Below are 20,611 nucleotides of genomic sequence, written 5' to 3'. Positions count from 1 at the left end.
AAATGGGCCTTATGTTATATCAGGAGCTGCCTTGTTTACCAAAGTGATATGTAAGGCAATTGTCATAAATTCCTCCAATTTCGTTTTTCATTGGAATTCATACTAGAACCGTGATTCTTAAAGCCTCTATATTGCTCAAAAATCAAATTCAACGAAAATTTCGTAAAATATTTCGTAAAATAAAGTTAACACCTAAACATTCAGTGTTCCTTATAGCAATAACCACAATTTCAACGCTAGATGTGGTATGATTACATAGATTTTTGTAGATACAAAATGCTCGTTTTTATTCATTTGTGACACAAATAATTTCATTTTAATTTCCCGCGAATATATTCTATTCATACGACACACGAACACTAAAATAGTACCATGTAATCGTTCATGTGTCGTATGAATAGATGTCGTTGCGGGAAATGAAAATGGAATTAAATATGCAAAACAATAATAAAAACGAGCAATTTGTATTTGCAAACATCTATTTTACCAGACCATTTCTGGCGTTCAAATTTCGGCTATTGCCAAAAGGAACACTGATTTTGAATTGTGTAACTTTATTTAACGAAATATTGTACGAAATTTTCGTTGATTTTGAGCGTTATAGAGACTTTAATTTAACACCAATTACAATTATATGGAAAAAAAACTACATTTAATTGTTTTGACAAACCCTATGCTTTTCAGTTATATCTACGAAAAGGCCAAATAACGAAATTAAAATTCTCTAAAAATAAACCTAAGGTCTTTCATTAAGTTGCTTACTCCGCCAAACATTGAATTTGCTGACGCAGAGATTATAGTAATGCTGAAATGACAAAATGCTTTTCATGATCTCATTTTAACGCATTTGGAATTATGGTAGGCGTATTAAATTTAAACCTAAATTAAACAGTCGTTCGATCTCAAGACATGTTATGTCTGGAGTGTAGGCCATGTGTTCTTATTGAGTGGGAAATGTGTTTTTTTATCTAAATAAATGAATGTGAGTTCGATGTAAAATATCTCTGCCACATGGATTAAACCGATAGCCTACATGTGAATGCAACAAGGACAATATTGTCGATGGCAAATGGATAATTAATACATGGTATTATGCAAAACACAAACAATACAATAAAAAGGGCCAATGAGTGTTATAACATGACAACATATAGTTTGTAAGAGATTATAACGGCCGTATTATATCGCTATGAAGAATTTACAGACATGTTGAATCATGGGCTCTTCGTCTAGACCGTCTGGCCTAATTTCAAACATGTGCATATGACATGCTTGCGTTCTTCTTACCCGATAGGTCGCGGGATATTTCAAAGAAAGTATATTTTGAAAGTAGAGCAAGGTTTCCCTAAAGAAAATGCATGAACATAACGCCCTATGAACTAAGTTTTTTCTCCGTTTTCATTGGTATACATGTATTTCAATCATATCGCGGCGGTCCAACTCGCATTTTTCCCGGATAAGCTGGTTTGCCAATACTTAAGTAGAAATGTATCCATAAACATTCTCATCCCAATGTATGTGACCGTTCGGACGTAGAAATGTACCCATTAGCAATATCATCCAAATGTATGTGACCGTTCGGACGTAGAAAGGTATCCATAAACAATCTCATCCCAATGTATGTGACCGTTCGGACGTAGAAAGGTATCCATAAACAATCTCATCCCAATGTATGTGACCGTTCGGACATAGAAATGTATCCATAAACAATCTCATCCTTATGTATTTGACCGTTCGAAGAACAATGTGAAGATCTTCGGATTTGTGTTCAAGCGCTATACCAACTGAGCTAACCGGCCACAATTTACAAGATCAATGGGTGAGATAGGGTTGCCACTTGTCTCCCAAGGATCGTCTCTATTCCACGAGCCGCTATGTTAGCAATATGATACTGTTTAAACGGTGACTCATACTTAGCTTTAGTCCATTTCTCAATTTATATATTTAAAAAACATGCCCTTAGCAGAATATTTCGATGACACCGTTAGTAGGTGTTCATTTCATGATTACTGCCTGGTTGCTCAGCAGAACTTAGTAGGCATGCAGAAATAACGACCGTTTTTATGTTGATGAACATCCGCAACTTACTGCATATATAGCGTGTATGTGTCCAAATATTGCTATCAGTTTCTAATGCACCTTAATATGTTATGTTGCATGTACCGGTGCATCTAATCATTGGATATGAAGTCTGCAAACACTTTTCTTACCGCGTAAAAATGTTAAGCCGCGCTCTATGAAAAGGGGGTTTAAGGCATGTGCGTAAAATGTCGTCCCAGATTAGCTTGTGCAGTCCGCACAGGCTAATCAGGGACGAGACTATCCGCATAAACTTGAATTTTGCTAAGAAGAGACTTTCTTGAAACTATACAAAAATCATGAAAGCGTAAAATATCATTCCTGATTAGCCTGGGCGGACTGCACGGGCTAATATGGGACGACACTTTGCGCACATGCATTAAACCACTTTTTCACAGAGCGCGGTCCATTTAAGTTGTTAAGTCCGAGTTCAGCGTGACTTATCTTAAGAATTTAAGTGTGGTAGGGACGGGTTCTAACCACTAATTCTTGTGTGTGTGCTTAGACGCAAAAAGAAAGATCCGAGTATCTGATCGAATCCCTATCCATCAAGTAGTACCTGTGTTGTAATTGGTTAGTTATTGGCGTCGCACTGAAGTGCGGCGACTAGTATGTAATACGTTTTTTTCGCTTATGGGAGGAGAAGTTATTTTACGGATCAATGAATATATTTTTGTTGTCAAAATATCTTGCATAGTGGTGATTTTTTGTGTAAATAAGGTAAATAAGTACTGCATTTGTGCCTATTACATTTACTAGAACATTATTGCCAATAATGCAAAGCTAATTCTTTTAATTAATAGCTGATCACAGGGACTGGGCAATAAAAAAAGATCACATGGACTGGGCAAATACGCGAACCGGTGAAACTTTCTGGTTGCAAAAAAAACTAAACTTCTTTGTTCCACTATCCTAGCAACCACCTAGTTACTAATAAAGGCGCTATAGAGCGCGAAGCGCGACACGTATTATTAATTGTAATAGTGAGTCTTGATAAAGGAAGCAGCCGCTCATCAATGAGGAGCACCATCACAGCACCCCAGTCTCATTACTATCAAGTCCTCCTACACTTTTTTTTAGAACCACATATAGAAGGCCGCAGGCCTGACCCGTATCTTGCCAGTGGTATGAACCCTTTGGTATGGACCTTTAACTATCCAACGTTTAAAATCTGGGTTTACATTTAAACCGACTATTAATAGCTTATTAATATCTTAGTAAGAAGGTGATTTTTCAAGCGGTCTGTAGTGTAGTGGTTACACGCTCGCTTCACATGCGAGAGGCCCAAGGTTCGAGCCCCAGTAGAATCAAATTATTTTATTTGTGTTCTATGTTAACTTTTGTTTTGATGTAGACATTTTAGTTTAAATATGCTGTTTTATTTTAACAATTTTTTGTTTTTATTATGCCCATGAAATATATGTGTGAGAGGGGGGGGGGTCGTAAACACATTAAAACTTTTACAGTGTTTTCATATCAATGAGTACTCAACCTCTATCGTAAATGAGCAACGTAAGAATAAGTTCAGAATCATCCCTTGAAGTTAAGAAAAATATGAAATTACGCTTACAAGATGAAGCAGATTTTTAAAACCTACACAGTTCTGTTCCAATAATGAAAACTGCACACGGATGCCAGTAAAAAAAGGAAACCAATATAAACAAAATGAACTATGAAATATTTGGGAGTTACAACACAAAATCATAGATAATGGTTATTTGGGGGTTATAACACAACATCATAGATAATGGTTATTTGGGGTTATGACACAAAATCATAGATAATGGTTATACCAGTATCTTTTACTACTTTGTCAAAAATAATCGGCCAATATATTAATATTTACAGTAGAAAAAAATTCGGTCCATGTAACTTCATTGAGTGCCTTTTACACTGAAATTCCCGACGCCCTTTGATGCTTTGCATCAATACTTATCTTGTTATCATATTAATGCATTTTATTTAACGTCTAGTGTGTAAGTAGCTTGCCACGTAGACAGAGCATGGAGTTGAGTATGGGGCAAGTCAGGTTAACGTCACGTTGACTATTACTAGAAATAGAACAACTTTTTACACCTAATGACTTTGGTTTGAATGCAGTAATTGATACGATTATAACTATTTGAGTTGGATTACAGACAAGCTATTTTGCAATATTTTTTTGTTATTAAGGGCTTCGTGCGATATGGGTGTTTATCGAACTTGGCTTGGGTATAAAGTTTAATGTGGATCGGATATAAATTTTCTTGAAATACTGAGTGGACATCCTTCTGGATGCCGCCATTTTTGTTGACGCCGCCCCCCCCCCCCAATTTAAGGTGTTCGCATTATCAGGCGTATAACATTAAAAATGCTGGATTTTAAATATACATGTATATCATTTGCAAAACCGTATAGACTTCAACTCTTGTATCTCTTGGCAAACATTTATTAAACACTAATTGCATACTTATGATTGCTTATTTAATAATTTACAGCAAATCAATAAACAAAATAATACAAGCTATTAAACTACGACATATTTACAATATCAAAAAGCGTTTAACATACACATTATATATACTCATTTTATTTACTGTATCTTCCAGCAATAATCGTATGCATTATAATAAATCCGTTCTGCTTGATTGTTTGTTTGTTTGTGGAAATACGTTATTTTTATTGTTGTTTATTGAAACAGGACAAAACATAGTAAAACCGTTATGTAGGCGAGATATTTTACTAGTTTATGAATCGACGTGATTACAATTTTTAAACTTAATTTTGTACTCATAATATACTTATCAATTAATAAAAATAACAGCTAACAGCTTAAACAAACTGTATTTTATTGAATAATATATAAATATGTACTGTCAAGCCTAGTTTAAAGACTATAAGAACGCTCAAATCCCGCAGTCTACTTGATTTCAGTGTTTGGTGTAGGTGTTTCCTTTGTCAACCGTGTACACATAGGTGCTGGGACAGATCGGGAAAGGACAGCAGTTGTGGTCAGCAGCGGACATCGTGCACTCGGAGGGGACCTGCCAGTCCGGACATCTGAAATTGCAAAACGGGGTGAACAATCGTCCTAAGTCATCGCCCAAAAACATGTACTCAGTTTGCATGGTTAAAGTTGAGCCGAATAAAAATTAATGTTCATTGAAAAATCTTGTTTTTCTCACCTATTTACTTTGTCTTTTGAATAAATTGATACTTTTGCATATTATAGTTGTAAACACGTGTATGTGTTGCTTATTGCCAAATGTTTTTTTCTAACACGCGTAATTATTTGCTTTTTATCACGTACACTAATTGTAACAAAGAGATTTATTTCGATTCCATAAAACCATAACCAATGTACACTTTACTTATTTATCGTGCAAATGCACAAACATTTCATGAAATACTGAAATAAAGACGCCGCCCCATGCAAAAATAAATTTTGTGGACGTGTCAGTATGTATTATATGACGTTTCATATAAATTATTGTATACTTATACTGTATTATTCAATACTATTGATATTTTATAGTTTGCATATTCGTTAGTTAGTTTTTATCTTAAACTATTAATTTAAATGTTATTACATATGTTGCAATATTTAAATAGTCTCATGAAGTCTTCTTGTGAGTTTTTTAATTGTATGTTTGAAATAATTATGAGTGTTGAATTCAATACACTATTCGTTTTTGTCTGTAATGATTGTCATCTACCTACTTGTTATCATACAACTGGCGCAATCATGGTCATTTATCGTACTTTATTAATATGCCATATGCACGTGTAATGATCATATGTGTCTTGTTCTGAGAAAACTGGGCTTAATTCATGTGCGTAAAGTGTCGTCCCAGATGAGCCTGTGCACTCCGCACAGGCTAATCAGGGACGACACTTTCCGCTTTAATGGTATTTTTAGTTTCAAGGAAGTCCCGCCTTACCGAAAATCAAGTTTAGGCGGAAAGCGTCGTCCCTGATTAGCCTGTGCGGACTGCACAGGCTAATCTGGAACGACCCTTTACACACATGCATTATGACCAGCTTTCACAGAACAAGACACATATAACTTACCTGATATAATCACTTACCTTACTTATTTTTTAGTTCCTAACATCGTACTTACCGATCTTGATATCATCACATATTGTACTTACTTGGTATTGTGCACTGTGGTCCCGTTCACGTAAAGGTACGACCTGCAGAAGCCGCATGTGGCTGCACAATTGTTCCTCAGGAAACCCTCGTATATGGGATCTTTGCACGAGTCCACGTAATTCGTGCAGCCAGCCCTCTTGTCTTCGCAAACCGCGTCTGAACACATGGCATAAAAAGTTAACTTAAAGTCTTCAACTGGTATTAAAAAGTTCCTTGTTCATTCAGGAAAATGACTATTAACTTAAAAAGTGTACCCGTTTTTAATAGTTATCGTCTTGTTAAATTAAATTGAGCCGCGTTCTGAGAAAATTTGGCTTAATGTATGCGCGTTAAGTGTCGTCTCAGATTAGCCTGTGCAGTCCGCACAGGCTAATCAGGGACGACACTTTCCGGTTTTATGGTATTTTTAGTTTCAATGAAGTCCCTCCTTACCGAAAATCAAGTTTAGGCGGTAAGTGTCGTCCATGATTCTGGGATGACACTTTACGCACATACATTAAGCCTTGTTTTCTCAGAACAAGGCTCATATATATTATTATGAGTAAAACAAACAACTACATACGTGGCGTAGTTGTCGCAACGGTCGTGGAGGTGGTGGTTGTGTCGTTCGATACTGAAATGATAGACATATTACCTGCCATTGGTCACGTTAAATAGATGGTGAATGGGTATGACAAACATAAAGAAAACAGCTTCAACTGCTAATAGAAACAATATGCACCGGAATTATAATTTGCAGTATTGACGAGACTACTTTTATGAGGCGTGTTTGGGAAAAACTGTGCTTAATTTGTTTGAGGAAAGTGTCGTCCCAGATTAGATTTTGCAGTCTGCGCAGGCTAAAAAGGGGCAACACTTTTCACTCTTATTTAAATGTTCGTTTAAACGAAGTCTCTTCCAAACAAACATACAGTTTAAAGGTAGAGTGTTGTCCTTGCTAAGCCTGTGCGGTGTGCACAGGCTGATGAGGTATGAATACAATAATCACACACACAATTTGTTTTGAGTATAAATAAATTATTTTTATTATAAACATACTTCGACATAATATAAACCAAATAAATATATCTCTCATAGCCTACAACAGGATAATTGCTCAGTAAGGAACGTACTTAGCGTAGTGGCGATGCGTACAACTTGCTGATAAGTATTTCACTTTGCAAATAAAACGAACCCCTTAAAAATGACAGCACTTGTTTATCCTACAGCGATTTACAAACACATAGGTTCTACCGTTACATCGATATATGATCTTGAATTTTAGGGTAAATTTCCATGTTATCGGACGTTGCACTTACCACAGAGTCCGCAGTACTTCCGGCAGTTCTGGTCAACCCAGCGGACATATTCTTTGGCCTCGCAGTAGTAGTGCCCATAAGACGCACAGCTCGGGTTCTCGTCCTCGCAAGGACGAACGTTACTGGGCGCTGAGAGAGATAGGGCCTTGTTAATCATGTAAGGGTTCCATTGTTGGATGATAGCATGATAAAAACTCAGGTTAATTCGGCGTTTGTATACAGGCTGTGAACAGTAAAACTCGCCTAAATGCCAACTATTATTTTGATTCAACGTTTCAGTTCTTCTTGAATGTGCTTCTCAATCTTTGAATAGGGAATGAACTATTATGAATTATTATTTCAAAACTGTTACTAAACAGTTTAATGCGATGCACCTTGCATTTCGCACAAAACGACATTAAAACATTCTCTTTTTACATTTTGTATATGGCAATACTAAAGATTGCACGAGAAAGAGGCCATTAAAGTAATACTCGAATTCTGGATCTTATGACGTTGGGAATGGATTAATTTTACGACATCTTATAGATACCATAGATACTACCATTTAGCAAGTAATGTAAAATAAGATCAAAGTTAAATAAAACGTGAAATTGTGTGTATCACTATTATGCCAAACATATCGTCAACATTGCTATTTTTAGCATGTAATGTAGAGACTGACACCCGCTCTATTGCACACCTTGACAGAATTTGCAGTAGAGTTGGCAGTTGACGCTGGCCCAAGGTTTGTAGTCGGTACAGGCGTCAAGGCCGTAGTCCGCACAGTTAGGGATCTTATCTGAGCACGCCGACGTCGTGGTCGCGATGTTGGTAGCTGGGGTAATGGTGGTCAGTTCTGCAAAAGAGTCATTCACGGGCGCGTGACACGTTGAAACATAAAATGGCTGCGTGGCACGGATTGTGTATGCTAATAATTACAACGTTTGCCGTTGTGCGTAAATATTGAGTGAGCAGTATTCCTTTATAAATAACAATTGACACACGTGAAAATGTATTCTACTCCGTGTACTATTTTTAAACTATTCTTTTATGTTTTCTCATCGTACATCAAGTTTTATATTCGAGCTTTTTACAACGTACACTCACGCCAAATATGATCTCCTTTCATAATCGTTTCGAAATATTATCTGACGCGCATTTCATAACGATCAACATCATATTTCAATAACTAGTATAGGCGGCATAGCAAGTCAAGTATTTCTTCATTCCGAGACTCAGCGTACGTAAAAAATATATTCCTAAATAATAACAACCTTTCATGACTTACCTTTGCATTCATCATAGTCGACAGCCAAGGTCAGGTTATTGGGATTAAGGTCATCGAATGAGGCGAACTGCACCACGTGATCTTTTTCCGGGGAGCTCGCCATGTCAAAGATCTCTTGGTAGTTAGCCTGGTCGCCGACACCTGCAAATTGATATCACCGTCATCATCAGCAACAGCAGTAACACTTAGAGCTAACACTGACAGTTATGAATACCCTATAAATACGGCTTTGATACAGACATAATTAAGTACCGTGTATTTTTAAAATCCGAACATGCATAGTTAAGTTATAGAGTTAACAAGTCTGACTTCTAAAACATTCTACGGTTGTTCAAACATTGAACTCTTCGTATGATACTGAACTTTAAGGAGGCCACATAAAGCATATGTGCGTTACACTGTCTCGTTCAGTATTTCGGGAAATTAAAGTTCAAACAAGCCCTTTTTGACCATTCTCCTCAAAGGCTTTCAAGAATTTACTGTCCTCAAAGTGCCTTATAGTAAGACCTTAGTCCTCAAAATCTGAACTTGATTTTGACGGCAGCTACACGTTTATTCGCTCTTTCACCGTTTCATGGAGGTACAAATGTATGCAAAGTTATTGGGAAATCCAAAGGCAGATATGGTCCGCGCAAGTTTCGGGTCGGCCTGACGGACAGAGGAAAGAATGATTCGAGTGTAAAACCAGCATTAACCAATATTACAATAGCTAGTTATCAATAGTTCACACGCAAGACCATGACTGAGTAAAAATTCCCCTACCGACGGAATACACGGTTACCCCCGCGTCGCGCAGCAGGCTCGCCTCCCGTCGGGTGTAGGCGGGGTAGCGGGACAGCCCGTCCGTAATGACGATAGCGATCCGTGGAACGCCGGGACGAGCCGTCCCGAAGCCCTCCTGTCTTACGGTGGCTAAGGCTTGGTGTGTGATAGTTCCGCCGACAATGTATTCCATCCGCTCGATCACCTGACATAGATTACGTCAATTATTCAGTATCAATGTATTATGTAATAAAAGCATTTGTCTTTGCAGTGGATACTGTATAGAACATCCACTCCATCACTTGACAAGTTGACAACCGATCATTGTTAAACTGTTCATTATCATTTTTTTCAATTTAAACAACGAACATTACACCTTTTGCAGCGGATACTGTATATTTGTGTATGAATTTTAAACTAGTACCTAAAAAATCAAATATGTTAAACGTTTCAACTAGTATTTAAAAACAGGACAATCCGGATTTAAATGCATCACTGACATACTTTCAACATATCGAACTTGTTTCCAAATCGGTTAAGAGTGAACTGCCATGTGGCCTTGTCGTTAAAGAGCATGAGGCCCACACGTGTCAAGCTGGGGTCAACATCTAGACTATTCACGAGGTCCTTCAGGAAGTTGCGGACCTTGTCGAAGTTTTCTGTGCCTATACTTCCGGATGAGTCCACTACTAGGATTATGTCGGCCTTTGTTGCTTGACATTTGACACCTGGAAGAAAAAAATATGTTCAGGCACTGGAACACACATTCTTAAATTGTGTAAGCATAATCATGATGATGATCATTATAAGCAGAACTGTCATCACAATTCATCTTAAGATACAAAACCAATGACATCGTTATCAATATGGTTCTTTTGTATTCCCCGCCCCCCCCCCCCCCCACACACACCCACAAAGAAGGTAGTAAGCATGGCGTTGGTAAGTCCATCCGTCTGTACCGAAGCTTGTGTCTTCAACCACTTAATCTTCTGGGTGCATTTCTCTCAAAAATTGACAGCTGAATTACTCTAAGTGTAGATGATAGTAAAGAAAGGTATTTTGGCTGTTTTGAACAGTTTTGACAAAGGTATGGCCCTTTATCTGTTTTCCACTAAAGACTATTTTTCCCCAAGATGTGTTTTCTATTCCTCTTTACACTTTTTGCGTATTTTGCTCACACGTTCACAATGTAATGACTTAAATGTCCAGATGATCGTTAAAACATGAATGTTGCAGAGACAAGCTTTTGAAGAATTATGGTCATTTGTCTGAATTTGTATTTTAATTAAAAAAACAACAACGTCTTGTCAAGGATTTCACTCAAACTTGGTTTTGTCTGTTTCTTAACATTAGTGGTGGGGTCATCAGTGGCTGTGACACATCTAGACTCTAGGTTATACTTTTCTCATTTGTTTATTTTAATTGACCTACTTTCAGTACAGCTCCTGATATTGATGGACTCGCCAGTGTGATTCCCCTTCAGTTCCGGTCGGGCAACGATCAAAGGACTCTTGTAGAAGTGCAAGTAACATTTGGTCACATTGTTCCAAGTGTAGGCCCAGCAGAAGTAGCCGTTGTTAAAATTCACATTTTCGCATGAAACTTTACAGAACCTGGAAAATAGAAATTGAGTCGCGTTCTGAGAAAACTGGGCATAATGCATGTGCGTAAAGTGTCGTCTCAGATTAGCCTGTGCAGTCCGCACAGGCTAATCAGGGACGACACTTTTCGCTTTTATGGTATTTTTCGTTTAAGGAAGTCTCTTCTACACGAAAATCCAGTTAAGGCGAAAAGTGTCGTCCCTGATAAGCCTGTGCAGACAGCACAGGCTAATCTGGGACGACACTTAACGCACATGCATTATGCCCAGTTTTCTCATCATTACCGCCATATCCCCAGATTTCTTTTCAGCGTGGGTATCACGGTTTTATCGCCGTCGTCATCATCATCATCGTCATGACCATCTTCACGAATATAATCTCGTAGCAACAATAATAAATATTAGCATCATTTATTTATAACTACTCATATTTATGGACGTTATCAATGGTTCACCTACCTCTCTGTCGGTGTGATCAAATGCAAGGGGGCATTCGTGATCTTGCCGTCGGCGCCGACCAGTGTCTTGTAGTCAGTGACTTCGATGCCGGTGTTCAAGAGTTTCTCGTATGTACAGTTACCTGAACAAAAATACTAATTGTTAATTCGATTTTTCTTCTGAAAATTCACATGTGAGTGGACAGTTAACATTTTAGCAGCGTAAACCAGGTTCGGATTCGTAAACATTAACATGTCGACTGATTTAGAAGTAGACACATGGGAAATACCGATTAACCCATTTATGCCTAGCGTCTAGAAAAAGGCCTTGGAAAACAGCGTAGACCCAGATGAGACGCCGCATGATGCGGCGTTTCATCAGGGTCTGCGCTGTTTGCTTAAAAGAATTTCTGTAAGAAATATTCTAAATATAGAAATAAATATACCAGATATCCCTAATTTTGGAAATAAATTGATCCAATTTAGAAGGATGGGAGAGTCCACTAGGCTTAAATGGGTTAATTGCGTCTCAATGCCGTAATGTTTAAGAAACGTTAAGATATCACACTTAAATCGATTACAAATGGTACAAAACATAATTTCAAATAACAGAATTACTTGCGATGGCAACAGCAACTCAGTGTGCAGAAGTCACTTACGAGGTGCCAATATGTGATATATAAATTGTTCAAGCAAAGGCGAAATATTATCGTAGACACGTTAAAGATATTCTTACCGGCGGGACACACGAAGGAACAGGTTTCCGTCTCAAGGGAATCGCTGTCCTTCAAGTTGCAGGAAGTGACGCACTCTCCGAACGTCTGCTTCAGCGTGCAGCAGAGGCCGCGTTGCCGACTGCGAGTTCCGGTTCCGCACGTTTTGCTGCAGGCGGACCACGTACCCCACTCTTCCCATGAGCAGTGGGTAGTTCCGGTCACGCAGTGCGTCGAATTCTGGGCGGATGTCGTGTGCCACGATAGTGCTGCAGACGCAATGGCTAACAAAATTAATTTTGCAAACAGGTCCATTTTAATTAAATAAATAGTTCAATAACTTTTCAAAACTAGCTTCAAACTGAGATTTCAAGAATGAATGAAACTTCTCTTAGAATTAACTTTTTCACAGGCTTGATTTTAAATGTTCGTCTTTTCACACTTTCTGGTTTGTCTCACAGTCGATTAAATTGAACCGGCAGCGTCTGCAGAAAAAGTGCGCTGGTCGACACAGTTTAACAAACGCACGCAGACGACATTAAACCGACAGTAAGCGGTCGGAACAATCTCATAATGTTATCAATGAATGATCGTTTGAAGACGAACTTAACCCAAAAATGGTGATAACGGGGATTTGTCGGTACTCGATATTTCAATATGGTCGATTTATTAAATTTGGGTTTATCTGAAGCCTGGGGTTTCACTGGAGCGTCTTTAATTCGAGACATGGTGATGACCCTACGCATGTGAAATGTGTTCTCGCGGACCCCGGATTTGTTCGGACGAGCTATTGATAATGGGACACTCTTGGTTTATCAGTTTACCTGGGTTGCACTCAGGCTTTTCCGGTGCACTAGACTTGTAAATTACATTCTGCATGTCAACGTATTGAGTTATTGGTCTAGACTAAAGAAAAACGTTCACGGCTGCATTAAAATGTACCTTGCAGCGTTATATTCATGGGAGTAAAGACATTTATTTCCTTTGAATTAAGTCACATGCGAAGAAAATTTTAAGTCAAAAGCTTGTGTGCACATTACAAATGATATTAGGACATGCTCACTGAAGAAGATAGAACTGGATAACAAAATCGTCAAGATTTAATCAACCAAGTCTCAGATACTCGTATATTACACATTTTGAGAATTTGATAGTGTTGCTAAATTCTTTTCAGTGTTTTTCGTTCTGTCTATTCTCTTTGTCGCAAAACCTGTGTATATTTATTCTAGTCATTGTAATAATCATTGCTGTGGTGGTGAAATAAGTATGAACCAAGATGTGTGGTTAATGAGAAATGTCGTTGAACGGATTAATGAAATACATAAAGTTATTAAAATACCCATTTTTGAACATGAATATACATGTAGCCACACACAAATACAGTGATATCATCAAGAATAGGTGTTATACATATTCTATAGTTTTTAAACGTAATTATGCTATAATACACAAGTTAAAAGTAATTGTGTAACGGTTTCAATGAATTATCTGTACTCAAACTCTTAAAAAAATACGTTAAAAACAAACAGACAACAAACAATTTAATGGAATATATATCAATCTGTGAGATAAAATTAATTTATCAATAAAATATATAAAATGATTTTTTTTGATAATCAAGAAGATAGTAACGGTTTGTTTAAATAATAATAAAAATATAAACATAGTTTTAAACTTTAATTTCTACATTACATAAGGCAATACATTCTATATATTTGCACGTGTAAAACTACCCGACTTATGTCCCTTAGACTTAGTTTTGACTATCAAAAACATTACAATTTCGTTCAAGTCATAAATACTGGACTGGGTGATGAAGCAATTTGACCACCTACGTAGTGATCACGTATATTCTCCAATCAATACGGTGATTTTGGACTTCTGATTACTGACAGCCATTACGCCCACTATTTTACTAAAACTGATTCTTTTTAATATGTCTAAGGCTTTCAGGTGCGGGCGATGATAAAATTGTACAGTTTGACCTATTATTCATTAATAGAAATGAAAGAGACAAAAGTTCAATCAATATTGAGCTGGGAGATAAAGCAATGTGACCCCATTTATATAAAGTATATAAATAATATAATCCAATGTTCGGATACCGCCTTTGAAGATAACTGTTTACAAGACCTCCCGTATTCTTCAGAAATCTCTAAATCTGAATGCATTAACTGACCAATGGCGATTACACGAATCAATAATATTTGGTTTTATAACAAGTTAATGTTTGGTTTAGAGTGAATACTAAGATAGTGCTGAATAAATATATACCTATATTTATCTGTTTAACCCATTTATGCCAAGAGTCTTGAAAAAGGCATTTGCAAACAGCGTAGACCCAGATGAGACGCCGCATGATGCGGCGTCTCATCAGGGTCTGCTCTGTTTGCTTAAAGGAATTTCTGTAAGAAATATTCTAAATATAAAATTAAATATACTTGACATCCCTAATTTTAGAAATAAATTGATTAAATTTTGAAGGATGGGAGAGTCCACTAGGCATAAATGGGTTAAAGTTAGTTATCCGTTCGAGCAGGCATGACGAATCCGTCGTGACACGTGGAAGTATCCTCGAACGTATTGTCCTGTCAGGATTTCTTTAATTTAAAAGAGTCAAGCCATTTAAACTCACTGAACGGGTAACGTTTTGCATAGACGACGACCCGAATTTTCAGCCTGTTATACCAGCAAGGTCTATGATCTTTTTCATTATTTACATTTCACATATATCAAACATTATCATTATGGCACAACCTTAGTGCCTTAGACACTTGATTTCACATATATCAAACATTATCATTATGGCACAACCTTAGTGCCTTAGACACTTGATTTCACATATATCAAACATTATCATTATGGCACAACCTTAGTGCCTTAGACACTTGATTTCACATATATCAAACATTATCATTATGGCACAACCTTGCCTTAGACACTTGATTCTAATCAACGGCATATACTTATGGTGGCATGCACGCTTGCTTAACTAACTGTCAATTACAAAAGCTGCGAAATCAAATTTAAACGACAAAACACGAGTAGTTTCAAAGCTTGGTAGCTCCATTATTGCCTTTAAAATGAACATTTGAAGATGGGAGTACAACACCAATCGTAATATGCGACCGTTTGCGGGATAGCTTCAGCTTTTTTGTAACATTGATTTAAATTTAGAAGTAAACATGTTATAACTTTAATTCAGAGTTCGAACCTGGAACTATAAATTCTTTGAGGTTCAGGACAGGGTCGCGTTAAAAAATTAAGTATAAGGAATAGGAATTATCAGTCGGCATACGGAAGCAAAGATTTGTCCAACACCGTTACATTGGGACCTTAACATTATAATTTCCATTGAGAGTGGTTTTGCGTAATCAATATGTGAGGGTGCCCATAATTGCGGTTGGATTTCATATCTCTTAGGGATTATCGATGAAATATTCCGATTCCGAAAGTGTTCAAATTATTGTCGTCGTTATACGTCATACAACCTTTCAGTACATCGTTCACCTGCTTTAATCCAACATGTTCCTTGTAGTTTGCAAGATAACGTATGCCGAAGTTATTAAAATTCAGTACGCTTTTTTATATAAAGGGAGATCTTAGTTCTGAACAATTGAGTGCAAATGGCTAAAAACAAGATCAGTGTTTGCGTCCAAGTAGGTCCAAAGGGGATTAATATATGCTCTGACCAAAAGCGGATCAATTGCAGATCGTTTCCGTAGCTCTAAATACATAAAAAAGTAAACACAATCTCACGATACTAAACGAATACTAATTAAATTGGCAACTATGTACAGAATACAACTGTGCCTTGAAATAAAGAATAACTCAAATAACATTTTTATTTTTCATAAAAATGATCATCAACTGATTTGTCACAGTTTTGAATAAAATACAGTGGCGGCAGGGCTGATAGTAATGTATGGAGTGGTGTTCGGAATTACTCCCGTGTTGCTATCATCAATAATTTAAAATGAAATGATAATAATTGATTCATGAACAATCATACAAATATGTCTCTTTAAAGGTTGTATTTTAATCACATTTAAGAGCATGACACAAAACAACATGCGTTCATCATCCGTCTGCTTCATCGTGAGGAAGAAGCCGCGTTGTAGATTGCGATTTCCGTTTCCGCAAGCAGACAACTGAACAGTGGCCATTTCCGGTCACGCAATGGGTGGATTTAAGATCAAGTGGTACGTTCCAGATTATAGTTGCGAGCATAGTTGACAGGAGCGTCAAATTAATGAATTTTGACATGTTTTTATTTGTTTCAGTATTTATGCTTGCTTGTTGGTTGTGATCTTACAACATTATGCGAGTGCAACATCAGCCATTTAGGTAATAACCCTCGGTGATAATATAATGTAATTGGTTAGTTATTGGCGTTGCACTGAAGTGCGGCTGTAACACGTTTTTTTCGCTTATGGGAGGAGAAGTTATTTTACGGATCAATGTATATATTTTTGTTGTCAAAATATCTTGCATAGTGGTGATTTTTTTGTGTAAATAAGTACTGCATTTGTGCCTATTTCATTTACTAGAACATTTATTGCCAATAATGCAAAGCTAATTCTTTTAATTAATAGCTGATCACAGGGACTGGGCAATAATAAAAGGTCACAGGCAAATACGCGAACCGGTGAAACTTTCTGGTTTTGTATAAAAACAAAACTTCTTTGTTCCACTATCCTAGCAACCACCTAGAAACTAATAAAGGCGCTATAGAGCGCGAAGCGCGACACGTATTATTAATTGTAATAGTGAGTCTTGATAAAGGAAGCAGCCGATTATCAATGAGGAGCACCATCACAGCACCCCAGTGTCATTACTATCAAGTCCTCCTACAGTTTTTTTTAAGAACCACATATAGAAGGCCGCAGGCCTGACCCGTATCTTGCCAGTGGTATGAACCCTTTGGTATGGACCTTTAACAATCCAGCGTTTAAACTTCTGAGTTTACATTTAAACCGACTATTAATAGTTTATTAATATCTTAGTTAGAAGGCGATTTTTCAAGCGGTTCCGTAGTGTAGTGGTTACACGCTCGCTTCACATGTGAGAGGCCCAAGGTTCGAGCCCCAGTAGAATCAAATTATTTTATTTGTGTTCTATGTTAACTTTTGTTTTGATGTAGACATTTTAGTTTAAATATGCTGTTTTATTTTAACCGTTTTTTGTTTTTATTATGCCCATGAAATATATGTGTGAGAGGGTGGGTGGGGGGGGGGGGGGTCCGTAAACACATTAACACTTTTACAGTGTTTACATATCAATGTTATAACACAAAATCATAGATAATGGTTATACAAGTATCTTTTTCTATTTTGTTTAAAATAATCGGCCAATATATTAATATTTAAAGTAGAAAAAAAATCGTTCCATGTAACTTCATTGAGTGCCTTTTACACTGAAATTCCCGACGCCCTTTGATGCTTTGCATCAATACTTATCTTGTTATTATATTAATGCATTTTATTTAACGTCTAGTGTGTAAGTAGCTTGCCACGTAGACAGAGCATGGAGTTGAGTATGGGGCAAGTCAGGTTAACGTCACGTTCACTAAATTACTAGAAACAGAACAACTTTTTACACCTAATGACTTTGGTTTGAATGCAGTAATTGATACGCTTATAACTATTTGAGTTAGATTACGGACAAGCTATTTTGCAATATTTTTTTTGGTTATTAATGGCTTCGTGCGATCTGGGTGTTTATCGAACTTGGCTTGGGTATTAAGTTTAATGTGGATCGGATATAAACTTTTTTGAAATATTGAGCGGACATCCTTCTGGATGCCGCCATTTTTATTGACGCCGCCCCCCCCCCCCCCCCCCCCCAATTTAAGGTGTTCGCAATATCAGGCGTATAACATTAAAAATGCTGGATTTTAAATATACATGTATATCATTTGCAAAACCGTATAGACTTCAACTCTTGTATCTCTTGGCAAACATTTATTAAACACAAATTGCATACTTATGATTGCTTATTTAATAAATTTACAGCAAATCAATAAACAAAATAATACAAGCTATTAAACCACGACATATTTACAATATCAAAAAGCGTTTAACGTACACATTACTAGTATATATCCTCATTTTATTTACTGTATCTTCCAGCAATAATCGTATGCATTATAATAAATCCGTTCCGCTTGATTGTTTGTTTGTTTGTGGAAATACGTTATTTTTATTGTTGTTTATCGCAACAGGACAAAACATAGTAAAATCGTTATGTAGGCGAATGTGTACAATTTTAAAATTTAATTTTGTACTCATAATATACTTATCAATTAATAAAAATAACAGCTTACAGCTTAAACAAACTGTATTGTATTGAATAATATATAAATATGTACTGTCAATCCTAGTTTAAAGACTATAAGAACGCTCAAATCCCGCATTCTACTTGATTTCAGTGTTTGGTGTAGGTGTTTCCTTTGTCAACCGTGTACACATAGGTGCTGGGACAGATCGGGAAAGGACAGCAGTTGTGGTCAGCAGCGGACATCGTGCACTCGGAGGGGACCTGCCAGTCCGGACATCTGAAATTGCAAAACGGGGTGAACAATCGTCCTAAGTCATCGCCCAAATACATGTACTCAGTTTGCATGGTTAAAGTTGAGCCGAATAAAAATTAATGTTCATTGAAAAATCTTGTTTTTCTTACCTATTTACTTTGTCTTTTGAATAAATTGATACTTTTGCATATAATAGTTGTAAACACGTTTATGTGTTGCTTATTGCCAAATGTTTTATTTTCTAACACGCGTAATTATTTGCTTTTTATCACGTACACTAATTGTCACAAAGAGATTTTTTTCGATTCCATAAAACCATAACCAATGTACACTTTACTTATTTATCGTGCAAATGCACAAACATTTCATGAAATACTTAAATTAAGACGCCGCCCCATGCATAAATTGATTTTGTGGACGTGTCAGTATGTATTATATGACGTTGCATATAACTTATTGTATACTTATACTGTATTATTCAATATTATTGATATTAGATATTTTGCGTATTCGTTAGTTAGTTTTTATCTTAAGCTATTAATTTAAATGTTATTACATATGTTACAATATTTAAATAGTCTCATGAAGTCTTCTTGTGAGTTTTTTAATTGTATGATTAAAATAATTATGGGTGTTGAATTCAATACACTATTCGTTGTTGTCTGTAATGATTGTCATCTACCTACTTGTTATCATACAACTGGCGCAATCATGGTCATTTATCGTACTTTATTAATATGCCATATGCACGTGTAATGATCATATGTGTCTTGTTCTGAGAAAACTGGGCTTAATTCATGTGCGTAAAGTATCGTCCCAGATTAGCCTGTGCAGTCCGCACAGGCTAATCAGGGACGACACTTTCCGCTTTAATGGTATTTTTAGTTTCAAGGAAGTCCATCCTTACCCAAAATCAAGTTTAGGCGGAAAGTGTCGTCCCTGATGACACTGGGACGACACTTTACGCACATGCATTATGACCAGCTTTCACAGAACAAGACACATATAACTTACCTGATATTATCACTAACCTTACTTATTTGTTAGTTCCTAACATCGTACTTACCGATCTTGATATCATCACATACTGTACTTACTTGGTATTGTGCACTGTGGTCCCGTTCACGTAAAGGTACGACCTGCAGAAGCCGCATGTGGCTGCACAATTGTACCTCAGGAAACCCTCGTATATGGGATCTTTGCACGAGTCCACGTAATTCGTGCAGCCAGCGCTCTTGTCTTCGCAAACCGCGTCTGAACACATGGCATAAAAAGTTAACTTAAAGTCTTCAACTGGTATTAAAAAGTTCCTTGTTCATTCAGGAAAATGACTATTAACTTAAAAAGTGAACCCGTTTTTAATAGTTATCGTCTTGTTAAATTAAATTTAGAGGCGTTCTGAGAAAATTTGGCTTAATGTATGCGCGTTAAGTGTCGTCTCAAATTAGCCTGTGCAGTCCGCACAGGCTAATCAGGGACGACACTTTCCGGTTTTATGGTATTTTTAGTTTCAATGAAGTCCCTCCTTACCGAAAATCAAGTTTAGGCGGTAAGTGTCGTCCATGATTCTGGGATGACACTTTACGCACATACATTAAGCCTTGTTTTCTCAGAACAAGGCTCATATATATTTTTATGAGTAAAACAAACAACTACATACGTGGCGTAGTTGTCGCAACGGTCGTGGAGGTGGTGGTTGTGTCGTTCGATACTGAAATGATAGACATAGTACCTGCCATTGGTCACGTTAAATAGATGGTGAATGGGTATGACAAACATAAAGAAA

General features: G+C 36.9%; 1 protein-coding gene across 1 annotated transcript in view; it reads right to left on the bottom strand.

Annotated features, from left to right (window-relative positions):
- Positions 1–4,493: 4,493 nt before the first annotated feature.
- LOC127877057 (uncharacterized) overlaps positions 4,494–20,611 on the bottom strand; it is a 39,163-nt gene continuing 23,045 nt past the window's right edge. Inside the window, exons 27-38 of the mRNA XM_052422657.1 lie at positions 19,923–20,079; positions 12,317–12,627; positions 11,603–11,723; positions 10,975–11,156; positions 10,048–10,271; positions 9,544–9,748; positions 8,782–8,922; positions 8,194–8,349; positions 7,512–7,640; positions 6,776–6,826; positions 6,213–6,369; positions 4,494–5,118 (exon numbers count right to left, since the gene is read on the bottom strand). Of these exons, the coding sequence (XP_052278617.1) occupies positions 4,989–5,118; positions 6,213–6,369; positions 6,776–6,826; positions 7,512–7,640; positions 8,194–8,349; positions 8,782–8,922; positions 9,544–9,748; positions 10,048–10,271; positions 10,975–11,156; positions 11,603–11,723; positions 12,317–12,627; positions 19,923–20,079 (1,964 nt within the window). The 3' untranslated portion in view covers positions 4,494–4,988. The remainder of the gene's footprint in view (positions 5,119–6,212; positions 6,370–6,775; positions 6,827–7,511; positions 7,641–8,193; positions 8,350–8,781; positions 8,923–9,543; positions 9,749–10,047; positions 10,272–10,974; positions 11,157–11,602; positions 11,724–12,316; positions 12,628–19,922; positions 20,080–20,611) is intronic.

This window comes from Dreissena polymorpha, chromosome 4, assembly GCF_020536995.1.
Source record: "Dreissena polymorpha isolate Duluth1 chromosome 4, UMN_Dpol_1.0, whole genome shotgun sequence".
NCBI classification, from domain to species: Eukaryota; Metazoa; Mollusca; class Bivalvia; order Myida; family Dreissenidae; genus Dreissena; species Dreissena polymorpha.
Note: the sequence above shows the minus strand (reverse complement) of the source record. Positions and strands in the feature narration are given on the sequence as shown.